At 38.4% G+C, this 19,727-nt stretch overlaps 1 protein-coding gene across 1 annotated transcript in view; it reads right to left on the bottom strand.

The window, feature by feature from the left end:
* Positions 1–2,106: 2,106 nt before the first annotated feature.
* Positions 2,107–19,727, bottom strand: part of PLEKHA2 (pleckstrin homology domain containing A2) — a 122,881-nt gene continuing 105,260 nt past the window's right edge. Inside the window, exons 10-12 of the mRNA XM_020985228.2 lie at positions 12,711–12,774; positions 6,376–6,453; positions 2,107–4,583 (exon numbers count right to left, since the gene is read on the bottom strand). Of these exons, the coding sequence (XP_020840887.1) occupies positions 4,224–4,583; positions 6,376–6,453; positions 12,711–12,774 (502 nt within the window). The 3' untranslated portion in view covers positions 2,107–4,223. The remainder of the gene's footprint in view (positions 4,584–6,375; positions 6,454–12,710; positions 12,775–19,727) is intronic.

Raw genomic sequence — 19,727 nt, 5'->3', positions numbered from 1 at the left:
CTGTCTGCTGCACCTCCTGACCCTTCAGTAGCCATAATTACTTAAGCCTGGGGAAGGAAAGTTTGTGCCACTTAAATCTCTGGCACTGACAGCTTCACATTAAAGACCAACAACGTTTTATTGATGGAAAATTAAAAGAAGATTTAAAGAAGATGCATTATCTCCTGCTTTGCTGCTGCATCCTAAGAACCACTGGGCCTCTCCATCTGACTCGTAGCTGTGAAAGGGAGGTTTTAGAACTCAGTGACGCTCTTGGTTTTGTATTTGTATCCTTAGCACTTATCCCCATATTGTGCATGTAGTAAAAGCTTAATAAATATCTTTTCATTGATTAATTGATTAATCACTATGATACAATCTCTACCACAATGCTTTCTTTGAAAGAAACGCTGAAGGTGTAACATTCCCCTGACAAGAGAGGGAATTTGGTTTCTGATAGACAGAATGCTTCTTTACATCAACTTGGGTGGAGTTTTACATCACTGGAAAAATTTGGAAAAGAATCTTCAAATACTGTTCATTGAAATATGCTGAGGGTAGGGGGATGCACAGGAGACATATGTAGATGTTTGATGAGAATGCACAGATATTCTACGATAGTTTCTTATCTGCTTACTAGGTGGTGAAGAAAAAGACTTTTTAACTAATCAGTTAGTGTGGGATGTCTGTCATCTGCCATTAAGTTATTCTTAATCAAGGATTCTTGAGGACAAAAAAAACTCAAATCACAACACTTTAAAAAACAGATCAAATGATCTAGAAGTGGATAGTGACTTTTTTTGTCTCTTCATAGTCGAAGGATCAGAGGACTCATCTCACCCCATGGAAAAGACACAACTTAGTGCACAAACCATATCATTCAAGGGAAAATTCTCAACATGAAACATAAACCAAAAAAAGTATAATCCTGGAGGAAAAGTACACCATCTGTGGGTGTTTGCATATCTAAACAAGTATTTTCTGGACAGTAGCCCCTATTGGAAAAGGCGGATTTCACTTATGCAGAAGCATTTCTATTAACCTCTTCCTCTAGACACCATCTTTTAATTTAAAAAATAAAAATCATTAACAGCGAAAACAGATACAAATTTATGGGCTTAAATGGAAGGTTTTTCCAATGTAAGCTTCTTGAGAGCAGGGGCCATTTTACTCTTTCTATTTGTATCCCCAGCATCCCGCATAGCGCCAGTCCCACAACAGGCACTCGATAAATGCTTTCAGCGATTTATTGCTTCTTGGTCCATTCCTGGAAACAACTTGCAGCAGCCACCTGGTTTCCTTCCACTTGGAAAACGCATTCTATTCTTTAGTTGCAATAACTCAACTTCTTAACCAAACAATTGGAGGCCTCCAATCTTGTGCGTATACCTACTCAAGAATGACAAAACAATTCTTAAAAACGAAAACGTTTTCTCATACTAACTTGGCATAACTATAGTGTGGTTGCACTGCTTTAAGAAAAAAGTAGAATTTTAATATTTAGAGCTAGAATGAGCCTTAGAAACCTAGTCTAATCTTTTCACTTTACAGATAAGAAAACAGAAACTGAGGGTGAGGGGGTAGTGGCACTGGGGAGGAGGCAAATGACTTACCCACAAATCACACCAATTTGTCCTGATTTGTCAAAGCCCAGGTAACTATTTTAAAACTTTCAGTGAATGTTTTTAACATATATATGTGTGCAAGTAAACATATATTATACATGTATATATGCCTACATATGGATATATACACGTGTGTGTTCATATGTGTGTATATATATACATATATATATGCACACTGTGTGTTACATGTTAGATTTCCTCAGTGACTACAGACATATTCTGTTATGACATATGAAGCCATATCTTATCATTGGGTAGAAAGATTAAATTTCTTATGCCTTCTAATGGATACTTGAGAATGGTCCAGTCAATGGAATTACTGGAATCACAGGAATCTTAAGCTAGAAGGGATTTTGGAGTTCATTTAACCCATCAGCTCTCAAACTTTTGGTCTCAAGACCCTTTTACACTTAAAAATTGAGCCTCCCCTCCCCACCTCTCCACCAAGATCTTTTGTTTATGTAGATTATAATTACCTCTACAGAAAAAAAAATGGACACACTGAACATTTTCTAGTTTAATTTGAATTATCAACATTTTCTCCATCACTTTCTTAACTCTAGATAATCAACAAAACAATAAATCAGTCCCTGATTTGTAACATTTATTGATTTCCAAGGTTTAAGTGGTCACACTGGAAAATTAACAGTAAGCTCTTGAGAGCTGATTTGAGCTGGCTCCAGCACCTCACTGGTTATTGATATTTGCTGTATTTGAAATTAAAATGTTTTAGTATTATTATGAATTCAAGGATCCCCTGAAAGAGTCCCGAGGACTCCAGCAGTCCCAGGACCATGAGTTAAGAGCTACTGATATAGGCTAACCCCTTCATTTTACTGAGGAAACTAAGGCCCAAAATGCCCTGCCAGAGGTTATGTAGATTTAAGTGGTGGAGCCAGGATCTGACCCTTGGTCTTTTGACTCGAAATTCAGTGGTCCCAAACTGGTTTCTATTTTCCTAATAACAGTAGTTTACATTTGCACAATATTTCATAAAACGTATTTCTGTTTTCTTAAAAGTACAAATAACCCCCCAATTATCTTACCACAAAATGCCCACAGAGGTTTCCCACAATTTAAATGTCAAAAGATACGTTCTTTATAATCTCATGAATATTAAAAAAGATTCTGAAAGTTGTCTATTAAATTTTGTTGCTTTAACACTAGGTACTGAACAATCTATCTATCCCAAGGATTTACTTGGGGAAATGCTGAGAGAGAAAATGGAGAGTCTTCAATGTGCCTCCAAATTATACAACACATTATTCAAAGGGCATAGGTGAGGAATTCTTTAAAAAGGGATCAACTGGGACACATTATTCAGTAATTCTGGTGCTCTGGCATTATCCCAAAAATAATCTCCAATTGACTAAGAAATAATGAATAATTAGCAAGGACTGAGGTTGGCTCTTCTTTGATAGTTCTTCACCTATCAAAGGTAAAGGTACAACACAATATATTCTGGCTGGAAAAGAGGGATAGAACAAAAGCTTACTTGTTTTGAACCTTATTTTCCCTTTTCCACAGCAGGCCCAGCACATATTTCCGAAGTTAATATAAGTCCAAATTCTGAATGTAGAGTTTTGACCAGGCATACATGAGACCATGGAATCATCGTATACTCATCAATCCTCCACACGTCTCATATTAATATCATACCATATCGAAAGCAACACCCATTTGAACAACCATGGCATTTGACATAAAAAAGTGGGGGCTTGGCATGCCAACAGGATCAGAGGGTTCTCATGTCTCATGACTTCACAGTATTTGGCCATTTCATATTTCAAAAAGGATGCAAAAGACAACTTAGCATTTTCATATACTTATTTTATGCTCTGTGGTTGAGCTGGGACCCACATTCCCTCCTTCCTTTGTCAGCCTTCCAGGGGAAACTGTCTGAGCCTATAACCTGAGTAAAAACACTGAATTTTGACCAAAATTAACACTACCTCTCAAATAGATTATTCTTAACAGAAGCACGAGATACAGTGAGAGAATTATGAAGAATCCAAGAACAAGCAAAAGTATCATAGTCAACCAAGAGTACTGGGAAGAAATGTTGATCCTTCAGCAGGCCCCATTAGTTGTTTTCACCTTTGTTGGCCTGTATCGTCACTTATAACTTGTATTGCCAGGTCTTGGCCAGAGGAAGAATAACAACAATATTGGGTGACTGAGTAAAGTTTCTTTTGCAGGGAAAAAAAAGCACATAGACATAAAGTTTTGTTAGAGGTAAAGTCAGCCCATAGTCTTTTGCAAAGTCTACTTCTCTCAGAGTAGGAAACTGGTGAGTGCTGAAAGGATATCTCAACACAGAGGTCACAGAACCAACAGTCCAGTGAATACTCAAGGTGTTAGGACCTGGATACGAGTTCTACCATTTTCACTGAACATAGCTATGGTACCACTGGTCCCTGGTCTTGTTGAACTTGTTTCAGCAGGTTAAATACATACTGTCCTATAGACCAACTTCAAGGTCTGCTATGCCTGGAAGGCTCCAGATAAGCCAACTCCACAGAAGTATGACTGATACACTGCTGTCCCTCAAGACAAAGAAACTTCCTGGTTCTGGACACATGAGCCCCTTTCCCTCCTCTCTAGCCGGGCTGTGCCTGCTTACACATCGGAGGTCCGTATATGCTCATCATCCAGGTTGTACATAAATGGTTTCTCTTTGGGCTGTTGGGGCTCTGATCGATGCCGTACCCGAGAACTTGACAGCATGGTGGCATCACCTTCCCCAAGTCTGGACATGAAGGGGGAGCCTCCAGGAGTCTCTTCATCCAGAAGCAGCTTTTCATCTGCCTGTGGGACAGGTGTCCAGGGCTGCCAGGATGAAGCAATGAAGGGAGCTTTGCAGGGAGCTTTCCTTTCTTCCCCAGCTGGCCGTCCTCTGCATGGAGTGGAGTTGGACACACCTGAGAAATTGGAGCTTCCAGGCCGAGACAACGAAACCGATCTAGAGAAAGACATTTCCTGGAGTAGAAGAGGGGGAAATAACAAATAAATAGGGCAATATCATGAGTGAGGATATTCAATTTGACAAACATCTCTTTATTAAGCACTTATGCATGGCACCATGCTAGATGCTAGAGATAAGAGGACTGATGCAAAATAGACCCTGTTAACAAGAATACAATTAATGTGATATAATATGGTAATATAATAATAGCGTATAATGATAAGACATATATGCAAATAAGCATAATAGAAAACAGTGTGATTGACAGAGACAAAGAAGATGGCTACAAAAAGTGCTTTGGGAGAATCTAAGAAGGGAAAAGAGCATTTTCAGTTGGGGCAATCAGCACAGACTTCATGGAGAAAATGGCACCTAAGGTGGGCCTTGAAGGAAAAAAGATTCTTTTTGGTTTTTTGTTTTTCTTTTAACTTTTATTCTTGTATTAGACTTAACAAGTACTAAATAGAACGGGTTTGAAGGTACATAGTAGAACAGAAAAAGAGAATTGTACGCATAGAAGAGGAAAGGAGGGCTAAACAGGAAATTGTGGGTGTCATATAGTTTGTTTTTCTTTTTGAGTATACAGTGTCCCCAAAGTCTTAGTGCAGTTTAAGCTTATTAAAGCTTATTATTAAATAAGCTTATTAAAGTTTAAATTGCACTAAGACTTTGGGGACACTGTATAATAAGATTGACTTGTAGCTTTCAAAGCTGTCCTTGCCTGGCCTTCTTTCTGTTCTTTTTTCTCTATTTTTTTTTTTTGCAGGGGGAAAGATAACTCAGTGACTTGAAAAAGAGGAGTCCAACTGGCAAAGATGAGGAGGGAAAGCAAGAGTGTGCTGGAGCCCACTCCCACTAGCCAAATGTTAAATGTTCAGTGTGAGCATTTACCCTGCAGGGAATTGACAACTGCTGCCAACCGGAGCTCCATTCGTCATTTTGTTGATTGTCTAGACTTCAGAAAGTGTTAAAAATGCAGATTCAACCCTCAACCATGCTTTTTTTTTTGAGAACCTGTCAAACATTTACCAGTACACCCCTGAAGGAGAGTGAGTGTACCAATTGTGGATGACAGCATCAATGAATGCACAGAGGTGGAGAGGGCAAGACATGATTGTGAAGAAGCTAGTACTCCAGGCTGCCTGGGACACACAATGTGTGAAATCAGGATGGAAAAAGTTTAAAACCAGATTCCTGAGGGCCTTAAATTCCAGGCTCATATCACAGGAATTAGAGTTCGATGGGACTTGGGAGAGGAACAATTTGGGTCCCCCATTTTACAGATGAGGAAACTGAGGCTGGGAAAAATTAAATGAATAGTAACAGATTACTTATAGTCTAAATTCAGTGCTTTCCCCACTGTACTGAATTTTCTTTGTGCAATGTTTTCCAATCCCCAGGAAAAGTCCCTCTCCCCAACATCTCTATTTTATAACTCCAGGCATCCTCCCAATGTAAACAATGACAAAGAGCAGCATCTGAAGTCTGAATCCAGAACTGTGTTTTGATCTCAGTGGCAGGTAGGCTTGCTGAAGAATACAGCATAAACATTACATCTTCACTTTCCCCCACCTCTCCATAACTACTCCAACCTCCTCCTTCAAAACTCCCCCTAAAAAACCCCACACAAAAAAACCTGCATCCAAACCAATGAAGAAATAAATAAAAAGAGAAAACATTCCAATGCTACAGCTGCATCCTGGACACAGGCTGCCTGTCTGTCCCCATCTTCCAATAAAACATACCCACTCAGTAAGCGTGATCTTTAATAGGTATTAACTGTGTAACAGAAAGGATGTGACTTACTTTAGGATGGCACTTGAGAGCCTGGACAGCTGCACCAATCTCCTTGATCCAGCTGTGCATGTCTTCTGGGCTGTCCGCCTGGAAAACATTTACATATGTTGTATTGAAGCTCTTAGGAACATGGTTTCTGCCCATTGGTAAGCTTCTTATTTGACCTTGGAAGTTCACAGATTCATAGAAGCTTAGAGTTGGGAAGGGACCTTTGGATCACAAGATTTAGAGCTGGAAGGACCTCAGAAATCACCTAACTCAGCAGGTTCTTATCTTGGTATCAGTGAATGTAAAAAATATTTTTGATAACTATATTTCTTTTTTCAATAAATGAAAGTCTGTTTTCTCTGCCTGCTATTTCTCCCTTCCACTGAGAAAGCAAGAAAAACAAAACCCCCATAACAAGCATGTATAGTTGAGCAAAACAAAACCCTTTATTAGCCACATACAAAATATGTGTGTGTGTGTGTGTGTGTGTGTGTGTGTGTGTGTGTGTGTAAGTATATATCTCAGTCTTCTGAGTATCACTTCTCTATCTGTAGGTGGGTTAAATAACACCATAAAGTATCATTTTAAAAAATAGAAAAAAATGATACCAAATGATACCTGCCAACCCCACAAGGGGGCAGCTGGCAGCTCAGTGAAGAAAGGGGAGGAAGCAAGCTGTCTACCCACCCTGACTGCCATACCATCTTTTGCCACCTGATTGACCATGAGCAAAACTGGGCCTTAGTTTCTTCATCTGTGAAATGAAAAGACTAAGCTAGTTGATTTCTATCCCTGAATCCTAGGCAAGTTTTCTATGACCAACCCCCTCTAGTAGAATGTCATCAGATCAAGCAAATCATGACATTGTCCAAAGAGAATAGGAATATTTCCTTGAGGCTTCATTTCCATGCCCCTGTAGGTTTGGAACTGAAACAGACCTCAGGGGCCATCTACTCCAAAACCTTTATTTTATGGATGTGGCACCTATCAGATTGGCCAACATGACAAAACAGGAAAATGATAAATGTTTGGAGAAGATGTGGGAAAATTGTAACATTAATGCATTGTTGGTGGAGTTGTGAACTGATCCAACCATTCTGGAGAGCAATTTGAAACTATGCCCAAAGGGTCATAAAAATGTGCATACCCTTTGACACAGCAATAGCACTTCTAGGGCTGTATCCCAAAGAGATCATAAAAATGGGGAAAGGACCTACATGTACAAAAATATTTATAGCAACTCTTTTTGTGGTGGAAAAGAATTGGAAATTGAGGGGGGGTCCATCAATTGGGGAATGACTGAACAAGTTGTGGCATATGAATGTAATGGAATTCTATTGTGTTATAAGAAATGATGAGAAGGCAGACTTCAGAAAAACCTGGAAAGACTTGTATGGACTGATGCTGAGTGAAGTGAGCAGAACCAGGAGAATGTTGTACATAGTAATAGCCACATTACGCAATGACTGACTTTGATAAACTTAGATCTTTTCAGCAACACAAGGATAGGTGCAGCTAGGTGGTGCAATGGATAGAGCACCGGCCCTGAAGTCAGGAGTACCTGAGTTCAAATCTGGCCTCAGACCAAACACTTGACACTTACTAGCTGTATGACCCTGGGCAAGGCACTTAACCCCAACTGCCTTAAAAAAAAAAAGGGATGCAAGGGTCTAAGACAATTCCAAAAGACTCACGATGGAAAACACTATCCATGTCCAGAAAAAGAACTTTGGAGCCTATACGCAGATGGAAGCATACTCTTTGCTCTCCTTTTCTTTTGTTGTTTTGTTTTGTTTCTTCTTTCTCGTGGTTCCTCCCATTAGTTCTAATTCTCCTTTACATGATGACTAATGTGAAAACATGTTTAATATGACTGTATAAGTAGAGCCTCTATCAGATTGCATGCTGTCTTGGGGTGGGGAGATGGGAGGGGAGAGAGGAGTAGAAAATTTGAAACTCAAAATCTTATAGAATTGAGTTTGAAAACTAAAAATAAATTAATTAAAAAAAACTTATAGATGAGGAACTCAGGCCCAGAGAAGTCAAATAACTTGCCCAAGATCACACAGATTATAAACATCTGAGTCAGGATTTGAATGCAGGGTCCACTGACTCCAGAACTTGTTCTTTTTTCACTGTGCTAGAAGAAACCATCGAGATGGCCAAATCCAACTCTTTTTTTTTAAAGAGATGAAGAAATGGAGGCCTAGAGAGGTTAAGTGACTCACCCAAAGTCACGCAGCCAGTAAATGGCAAGACTAGGACTAGAGCACAGGCCTCTTGACTCCCTCTCTAGTGACTTTTCCCACTATACCATTAACCTGGTGCCAAGTTGTCCTGCATTCCCACTTTCTGATGGTTTTGTAGTCCTTTGCCAACTGGGGCAATTTCTATCCACAGATCAAATTCATCTTGGTACTAAGAAAGAAAAAAAGGTAGTGATGGAGTACTTCCAGAGAACACCTAAAAGAATATAACTGTTCAACATAATGTTTCGCTTATGGACTAGCAGAGTAAGAGGTGATTTTCAATTGGGGTTCCCCTCCAATTTCAAGTTCTGTGATGCTTAGAATTCCACTTTTAGAGATACATTCATTTGGGCTAAATGTTACCCTCTTGGTATGATCCCCATTTTGAAAAGCCAATTAGTAGAATATATTAAATCCCTAACATCTCAACATGAATGAGTTGATCATATTCTTTATCTCTAGAGCAGCATAGCTAGGTCCCAATTAGTGCAAATAATGAATCCCATAAAGTGGTTGTATGTATTCTAATTTGCTCTATCTGGAGTTATAATTATTTATATAATATCACATATAATATCATATATATTGTTATACATAATAATATTATATTGTATATAATATATGTAATATACATGTGTAATATTATATATAACACATGTATGTGATTATAAATGTAATATTAAAATAAAGTATATAATTATATGTAAGATGATAGCTGAGATTTATGTAAGCTTTAAGAATCGAAAAACACATTACATATCTCATTTGATCCTTACAATGGTCCTATGAGGTAGGCACTCATCCCCATTTTACCAATGAGGAAACTGAGGCAGAGAAAGGTGAAGTGATTTGCCCAGAGTCTGAAGAGGACGTAGAGAAGCAAACACAATCACTGAGATGAGGTCTTCCTAGGTCTAGCGATGTCTGACAGTGAGATGATCACCTTCATTAGGGACAGTAGGCCTCATATAATGTAGTTTAAGACTGTGTTAGCTTTTGAGACTTACACGGTTGGCTCTCCCTTGCAGCCCACTAAAACACCAAGATCCTTCTTCACAGTTAACGATCATCTAGTCACAATTCTCTCATCCTGTACTTGTACAGTTGATTTTCAGAATTGTACTGTTAGGCTATAACATTTGTCCTTATTAAATCTTAACATAGCAGATCGAGCCCATTATTTTAGCCTATTAAAATCTTTTTGGATTCTGGATTTGCCACCCAACATGTTGGTGATTTCTTTGAGCTCCTGGAGGGATAATTTGATAAGCATGCCATCTCTACTACCATCTAGGTCACTGATAAAAAGGAACCAAATCAAGAATAGAGCTTGCATTAGAATGATTTTTGAACTTGTCTTATCCTCCAAATAGACTGTAAAGTCCATGAGGGCAGGACCATGAAACATCTAAACACTCAATGTTTAGCTATTTAAACACACAGTATTAAAATACTGAGTTGTACTACATATATATGTATATATATATATACACACACACACACACACACACACACACACATATATATACACGCATATATGTATATGTAATGGATACATTACAATGTAATATGTATATGTAATGTGTGTATATACATACCTATGTATATGTATACATATGCATAACTACTAATTAATACTAATGAATACTAACAATATACTGACATAGTACTTTAACATTTACAAAGCATATTCCATATTTTACTACTTGAAACTCAAAACAACCCTGCAAAGTAGATACACTACAGGCATTATTATCCTCAATTTACACGTAAAGAAATTGAAACTCAGATTTGACAAATGAAACTCAAATTGTGACTTGTTGGCAAGTGTCATCAGTGAGAGTTGAAGCCAGGTCTTCCTGATTCCAGCATTCTTTTCTATAAGGTTATGCTGTGTCTCCTACAGTAAGAACTCAAAAAATTTGCAAGTAAACTCCTGATACTGAAAGTCTTGTGGGAGAACAGGGTAAAGAGGCTGACAAAGTTCAGATACCATAATGGCAGAATGAACAAGCATCAGATGCATTTCTCTCTCTACAGGATTCCAAAAAGTCTCACATTAGAATGTGGTTGGAAAACGGCTGGATAGGTTATGGCTTGATCATTTCATAGAATATGGTGCCATAAAAGATGATAAATAGAGAGAAATAGAGTAAAACCTATATCAAGTAATGCAAAGCAATAAAAGCAGAATCAAAACCACCATTACACATGAAAAAAAAAAAAAGGAAACAAAACCAAAGGCTCCCTGGCCTCAGCTGGATATGGAAAGAGACCACAGCAAAAACACATTGCATGCTTATTTTGGTTTTGTTTTTTTTCTGTTAATGTGCTTGGTTCTGCTCTATAAAACTAAGGGCTTTATGTAAGATGTTTGTCCTTGTTTTGTTAAGTTTATTTTAAGCTTTAAAGTTTGCAAAGCGTATAACATATCTCATTTGATCCTTACAATGGCCCTGTGAGGCTCTATTTTACCAATGAGGAAACTGAGGCAGAGAGAGGTTAAGTGACTTGCCCAGAGTTGTATTGCTAGATTCTGAAGAGGACACAAAGAAGCAAATAATAATTTTAAAAATAATTTTAAGAAAACAAAATATAAAAACCTTTAAAATAATTTTAAAAAATAATTAGTAAGCTTATAAAAATTAAAGTGAAATAAATGTTTCTTGAATTGAACAGATAGCTATCTCACTTCTTGCCTTAAATAACAACCATTTTCTAAGGTATTGGATTTCTTTGCCTCATCCTTCACTATCTCCTGTGCTTTTTCTTCTTTGAAATGCAAAAAACTCTTGCTGATTTTCTCTAAAACAGTCAGGAAATACATATGTGCATACATGCATATATGTGTGTGTAAATATACACATATACATACATACACACACGTGTATAAATAAATTAGCTCAACTCACAAAGAAAAGCCTACGGGGTCCCTGACCTGCCTGCTTTGTGCAGGCAGAGAAGAACAATGATCGTACCTACTTTGAAAGCAGGCCTGGAAACGTCTGGGTGCCAATGAAAGTCAAATGGGTCCCTAGTTTTTCTTATGAGGGCATCTGGAGAGGGGGGTTGGGAGCCAGGCTATGGAGGAAGGGAGGCTTTGAAAAATTTGCTCTGAGGTCCAGAAATACACAATGAAATTCATACATAGAGGTGCTGCATTGGAAAATTGTCCCCATTGTGAAAGATACACAATAATTTCTGTCAGTTCGGGAAATGGCCATAATAATAATTGTTGGCCTTAATAAAGTACTTTAAGACGACAAAACACTTTATGTACATTATCCCATTTGAGTTTCAACAACCTCATGGGGAAGGTTCCTCAAGTATGATTGTGTCCGTTTTGCAGATAGAAACTATAGCTCAGAAAGATGAAGTGACTTGCCCCAAGTCACACAGTTATAACATGTAATGAAGAGATGATCTGACCTCCTAGCTTCCGAGTCTGAGTCCAGGGCTATGTCCACTGTGCCCCATGCTCTCACATACTAGAGATCAATGGGCTAATAGTAGCCGGAGGCTTATGCCTGAAAGCACAGACCCTGGATAGAAGGCTGTTTTTCCAAAGGCCAGCGCCAGGCAGGAATTTGCAGCTCCTGTGACTGCAGCAGGAGATGGGAGGGAGCCAATACCGTGGGTGGAGACGGGGAACCCCTGGCTGAACAGCAAGTGCCCAGACAATGGCTTTCTCTGTGCAGCTGCACTGTGCACCTGGCCCTGAAACAGGGCACTCTGGGCTTCTGCCCTTCTATTTAGAAGTAACGTCCACATACAGAGCTATGGTTAAAAATAAACCAGATAGAAGAAGTGAAATCACTGGCCAGTTCTCCTTTTTCTCTGCTTAGCTAGAATCCAGCGGCTGACATCAGCTGAATACAAACTCACATTCCCCAGTACAGTGGCTCAGCCTGTTTTTATTTTGTATGGTTGGGAAGTTTGGGGCAAACATCCTGTTAGGAGATAACGGGACTTAGAATAACTGCCAGGTGCTAAATTTACTGTTTAGACCCTTAGAACGCAAAAAGAGAAAGCAGAGAAAAGAAGGAGGTTCATTAACTGTTCACTCACAGTCATAAGACATTAAAACACTACTAAAGGGCATCTTACCTGAATATAGAAGGTCCGGGAGCTTGTTATTATTTCAAACAGGTTGTCTCTCATTAAGAGTTCTCTAGATACAAAGACAGAGAACAAAGAATTTAACAAAAAATATGCTAGAATAACTACAGAAGACATAGATTCTCTTCTGGATATTCATGACCCTGGTGATCCTTATCTTCCATCAGCCATCTCTTGAAAAGATGGAATGTTAAAAAATACTTAAGACAAAAATTTCAAACACCATTTTATCCTACCAATCAGGATTCTAAATAACAAAAGTTCTTAACCTTTCTTGTTCATGAACTCTTTAATAAGTCTGGCGAAACCTCAAGATCCCTACATATTGTTGTCTACATTCAAAAATGAAAGAAATGCTAAATTTCAGTGACGGGTTAGTGAAAATAAAGATGTAATTTTTTTTCTGCCCAAGTTCCCCTCAGATGGGTCAGTGGACCCCAAGTTAACAGTCCTTGCTCTTGAGAATTGACTCTCAAGCTTTACTGTCCTGAGAGTACCCTGGACCCACAATCTTTCTTATTTTTCTTCAAATTTCATTTTTTAAAAAAATATGAATTTAACAAACATTAACATGTCCTTGTACAAAGAACAGAAAAAGAGGACAGTATATTTGGCAGAGGAGCTGCTAGGTGGCATAGTGGATAGAGTGCTGGGCCTGGAGTCAGGAAGACTCATCTTCCTGAGTTCAAATCTGGTCTCAGATACTTAGTATCTTTGCCGAGAAAACCCCAAATAGGGTCACAAAGAATTAGACACAACCGAAATGCCTGAACAATAATAAAATATTTGACTGCAAATTACTATGTATGGTTTGGTTTTGGTTTTTGTACATTTCAGATTTTGTACATTTCACAGCCCAGTAGTTCCAACATGGCTCTGTTTTTCTGTGTCCCCTTTTGAATTTCCTTCTGCCTTCTTTGGTACAGTTTTTAACTATTTCAGGAGTGCCTTTCTTTGTTTTATTTTTGCATCTCTCATTAACACCCCCTTCATTCCTCATTGTCTCCCATCCCCCAAAGTCCTCTCTCTCTCTCTCTCTCTCTCTCTCTCTCTCTCTCTCTCTCTCTCTCTCTCTCTCTCTCTCTCACACAACTATAGTGAAGCAAAAACAAGACCAAAATAAAAAGCAAAAATAAAACCAAAACCAAAACCAACAACCATGGATTAGTCATATCTGAAAATGTATGGTGTGTTCTATGCCTACAGTCTTCTACCAAAAATGGTCATTGCATTGATCAAACATTCAGAGTTCTTTTCCTTTCAAATATTATAGTCACTTTATAAATTGTTCATCTGGTTCTTCTCACTTCACTCTTTATTAGTGCATACAAGTCTCCCCAGATTCCTCTGAATCTCCCTTTCTTATAGTGCAATAATATACTATTATATTAGTATACTATAACTTGTTCAGCCATTCCCTCATTGATGGGCATTCCCATAGTTTCCAATTCTATACTACACCAAAAAGTATTACTATAAATATTTTTGTATGTTTTCACCCTTTCCCTTTGTCTTTGAACAACTTGGAGTGTGTGTCTAGTAACGGTATTACCAGGTCAAAGGGCAGGCACAGTTAGTGATTCTTGAGGTATAGTTCTTAATTGCTTTTAACTGTGGATAGACCAATTGAACTAACAGTACTTAAATGTGCCTATCCTTGCGCAGCCTCTTCTACAATTTCAATCTTCCTTTTTAGTCTCATTGCCAATCTGATTGGTGTGAAATGGAACCTAGAAGTTGTTTCAATTTGCATTTCTCTTATTATTAGTGATGTGGAGTATTTTCAATATGGTTTTTGGATTTCTTGAGAACTGATTGTTCATATCACCCCACCATTTATCTATTGGGAAATGGTTCTTGTTCTTATATGTTTATGTCAGTTCCCTATTTATCTTGCATTTCAAAGTTGTTTGGGTTTTTTTTAAAGCAAAGATTTCCCCTAAAATCACTGTTTACCTTCTAATTCTAACTGCACTAATTTTATTTTGCAAAAATGTCATCAGAGCTGTTAATATGATTTCCTCTGATCCTTTCTGTTCCTACTTTGGTCAAGAATTTTCCCCTTTCCATAGTTGTGAAAAATATTTCCCCCTATTCTCCTCTAATTTGTTTAATGAAACATGACTTTCTATATCTAGGTCAGGAATCCATCTGAAGCTTGCTGCGGAATATAGCGTGAGTTGCTAGTTTAAAGCTAATTTCTGTCAAACTGCTTTCTAGCTTTATCAGGAGTTACTGTTGTTTGTCAAATAGTAAATCCTGTCCCAATAGTTGTTATGCTTGGGTTTATGAAACACTACGCTTCTGGGTCTTATGTACCTACCTACTCTGTTCCACTGATTAGCTTTTCAGTTTTTTAATCAATACTTAAAAAGTTTCGATAGCTGCTGCTTTGTAGTACAGTTTAAGATCTGGTAGTGCTAGGTACCCTTCCTTCTCTCTTTTTTAAATCATTTTCCTTGAGATTCTTGACTACCCATTAATTAATTAATTAATTTTCAGCTTATACTTTCAAATAATTTACATTCTCCTCATCCACCTCTACTTCCTATAGCTTGTCACATCCTCATGATCCTTAGTATGAATATCAATGCAATTTAACCCCTCCCCCACCTCAACTCAGCAATTCAGTCATCCTGCCTCAAAATAAGGCTCGGCAAAACTCTAGGCTACCCTGTTTTCAGCCTTGTTTTCTCTTAAACATCAAACCCTTTTCAATTTCATTGATTCAGTTATTCAACATGTTGTTTCTTAAACACTTAACTACGTATTTACTAGGGGCAGTTAGGTGGTACAGTAGATAGAGTGCAAGACCTAAAGGCAGGGGGACTCATCTTCCTGAGTTCAAATCGGGCCTCAGACACTTCTTAGCTTCATGGCTCTAAGCAAGTCACTTCACCCTGTTTGCCTCAGTTTCATTATCTGTAAAGTGAGCTGGAAAAGGAAATGGTAAAACCACTCCAGTATCTTTGCCAAAAAAAAAACCCCAAAAAACCTCACATGGGGTCACAGAGTCAGACACAACTGAAAAATGACTAACAACAATAAAATGTGCTTAATGACTATGCTATGATTCAATAATTGTGCTAGGCAAATGGGAAAGTGAGAAAAGTCTGAAGAAGAGGCAAAGGAAGTCAAGAGGTCTTTCAACACGTATACTCATGCCTTCTTTCACCCATCTTCACTTCGTGCAGCTCATTACATTAGGATGATTGGGCTGACATGAGCTTATCCCATCAAATGGGCTGCAAACCAAAGAGAAAAAAGTCTCTGTCTCCATTCAGGGACAAGAGGACTAACTCCTGAGTTCTAAGTCTTGAGCCATTACAGTTTAAAATCTCAGAGTCTGAAGGAAGTCAGAACATTTCTAGTCCAAAAAATAACTGAACAGAAAAAAAACCCAAAACAAAGTCTCTACAACATTCCCAACAAGTAGTCTGACATCCTCTTATATACTATTATTGATGGAACAGTTCTTTAGCTATTGAAAAGTTCTAATCATTGGGAAAATTTTTCTATATGAAGTTATTGACTAAATAAGGGATAGAGAGGATCAAAAGAGATAATATTGGTAGCTTTGATATTTTTGCATAATAAAATTAGTGCAGTTAGAATTAAAAGGGAAACAGTGACTAGAGGAAAATCTTTGCAGAAAAAAAATAATATCCAAGATATGTAGGGAATTGACAAAATCTGCTTCTCTGCAATTTTCACCCATTGGTTCAAGTCAAATCAAATCCTGCCAAGAAGTGATTTGAACTAACTATGAGGCATGACATTGTGAGCTCCTTGAGGGCAGGATATGTCTTATAATATCTTAGTTCATCAGAGGTCAGTGCAGTGGCCTACCCATGAGAGGCACTCAGGAAATATTTATTGTACCAAATTTATGTTAAAAAGGCTTAACTTTGGCTCTCAGGACACTTACAGGCTAGTTGGTAAGATGAGATTAATAAAATAATTATAAGGTAATCAATAAATAGGTTCATAGGATCACAGATTAAGAACTCGAAGGGACTTTAGAGGTCTTCTAATACAACCTTCTCATTTTATAGATTAAGGAAACTGAAGGCCAGAGAAATTACTTGCCCAGGGTCTCACAGCTGATAAGTACCTGAGCTGGTATTCAAAAACATGTCATCTGATTCCAAGCCCAGTAGCACTCTCTACTGATCTGAATTGTTGAACTGAGTAAATCTAAGTTGGAGAGTCTGGGTTACAAGCTAAATGCTCTAGGAATTCAGAAAAAAGAAATGAGAGATCTGACAATTCCAAAGGATTAATAATGAAAAATGCTATTCACCTCCAGAGAGGGAACTGATGAACTCTGAGTGCAGACTGAAGCATATTTTTTCCTCTTTATTTTTCTTGATTTTTTTTCCAACATGGCTAATGTGGAAATATGTTTTGTATGACTTTGTACATATAGCAGGTATCATATTTCCTGCATTCTCAATGGGAGTGGAGGGAAGGAGAATTTGGAACTAGAAACAAATTTTTTTTTTTTGGTGAGGCAATTGAGGTTAAGTGACTTGCCCAGGGTCACACAGCTAGTATGCGTCAAATGTCTGAGGTGGGATTTGAACTCAAGTCCTCCTGACTCCAAGGCTGGAGTTCTATCCACTGCACCACCTAGTTGCCACCCAAAATTTTTTTTAATTAAAAAAAAGAAAAAAGAAAAAGGTGAGATCAGTGTGGGCTAAAGTTGCTAGGGAAGATTTTTTTGGAGAAAGTTGGATTGGATCTGGGTCTTAAAAGCAGTTTCTGGAAATTGATGAGGAAATAAGAATGTTTCAGGCATGAGGCACAGCATGAGACTCTAGTCATCTCTAGAGTAAAGTCCTTCTTTGAGCAAGCTATGGGTGGGAGTTCCCCAAATGGATATTAAGCAAATGAGACTTGCATATTCACTATCAGCCCATAAGTGAGAACCCCAAGATTCTTTGATTTAAAACCCTCTTACAGGCAAGGTGTCCTTAACTATAAAATGAGGATAATAACAACACCTACACTTCACAAGGTTGTTGTGAGAATCAAATGAGATATTTGTAAGAGATTTTGCACAGTGCTTGGCACACAGTAGGTGATTAATAAATGTTTATTCACTTATAGAATGATTTGGCTCCTTACACACACACACACACACACACACACACCCCACTCCAGTCCCTCACTACACATTATCCCTCTCTGACGTCTTTCCCTTCAAGGCTCTTCATTTTAATCAGGTACCTGCTTAAATGTGTGGTCTCCTTGGTATGGGTATTTATTCCCTCTGCTGAAGATTTGCAGCACACACAAGTCACCTTATTCTGCATCATTTTTAAACAGGTTACACCATAATAAAAATGTTGGGGGATGAGGTCAAGGAGAAAGGAATTCACACTGTGATTTGTCCTAAGAATAGCTCTGGATCTCACACCCTAATGAGGGTTGCTTTGTCACTACCTAATCTCTCTAATACTACTTCTGGAATTCGCTAATTCTGGCTGATGCTGATTTGGATCTGCTCCAGGGAAGATTTAGAGCCAAGGGATGAACCACATGCCTGGTTCTCTAAAGTAGCCCCTTACATTCCTTGTATTCCCAGAATGACACAGACTTTCTAGGGAACAAGATAACTAGGTATGACCCAGGACCAGGCCATAGCCAATACTCTGGGCCCTCTAGCACCATTCTGGAATGAATCAAGACCTTTGGGTCTTGGACCAAGGCATTCCCAGATACGGAATTTCGAATTAGAGCTCCTAACAAATTATCCTAACTTGTCATGTTTTGTGTCTGATGCCATTGCAGAAATGGCTTAATACAGTGTACACCTGGCAAGGCCACAATTTACTAGCCTTAGTGGCTGTTTTATAATTTCCTGGGCTATGCAATGTTTTCTTTCAAGGTGTGACAAAGGGATCCCTGCATGACAGTAGTCCATCAGCTACGGTGACTTCTCAGTGTATGGCCATTATACTGTAGATTACAAACAGCTGCAGACTAATCAAGATTCCTAATTGGTCACCGGGATCATAGTCTCTCCTCCCCGCCTCCCACTCCCACTCCCATCCCCTTTAGGAAGTTAGGTATCAAAGTCCTATTGCTTATGATAGGACTCCAGGTTAAGCTTTGAGGCCCCACATTAATTCATCTTCTCCCACAGCACAAAATGGAATCATCTCCACATGCATTCTAGAAATAGACAGATTCATCCTTCTTTCACTTTGGATGACTTACATGGAATATCTGTGAGTTGCCCTGCAAAGTATGGGACTCTGTATATTACTGTAGTATATTACTGAAAAGTATAGGACTCTGAGGCAATGAGGATGAGGAAAGAAAACTAATGAAAATGGCAGCAAAGAGACAGAAAAACTAATGTCTGGATCACACTAATGCCTAGGAAAGGCCATCTGTATGGCAGGATTTTTGACTATAGAAGTTGAGCAGTTAATGTTTTGGGAGCAATGATATCTATGAAGAAAAACATTATGTTGGGTCCCCAAAGGAGGAAAGGGTGTCACAAATTGGGGGGAACAAGGGAAGCTTTAAGGAAAAAATGGCATCTGAGATAGGCATTAAAGGATACCTAAGCAAAGCAGTCCCAGATTGTAAATGGCTTGAAATGCCAGGCTAATGAATGCAAACTTAACTTGGTAAGAACAACAACTAACCTTTATATAGCACAAACTATATGCCAGACCCTATGCTAAGCACTTTTAATTATCATCTCAATTGATCTTACAACAACCCTGCTATTATCATCCTCATTTTACAGATGAGGCAAACAGATATTAAGTGACTTGCCCAAGGTCACACAACTATTAAGCGTCTAAGGCTAGATTTGAACTCAGATTTTCCTGACACCAGGCTCAGTCCCCTATCCCACTGTGCCATCTAGGGAGTAGCTGAAAATTTCTGAGCAGGAAAGAGAAGATTTCTGAGCAGAGGGATAATAACACTATATGAGGAAGAAAAGTCTGATGTATGTGAAAAGGATGGATGGCAAGGGCAGAG

Source organism: Phascolarctos cinereus, unplaced genomic scaffold (genome assembly GCF_003287225.1).
Source record: "Phascolarctos cinereus isolate Bilbo 61053 unplaced genomic scaffold, phaCin_HiC Scaffold_2;HRSCAF=192, whole genome shotgun sequence".
Lineage (NCBI taxonomy): Eukaryota > Metazoa > Chordata > Mammalia > Diprotodontia > Phascolarctidae > Phascolarctos > Phascolarctos cinereus.
Note: the sequence above shows the minus strand (reverse complement) of the source record. Positions and strands in the feature narration are given on the sequence as shown.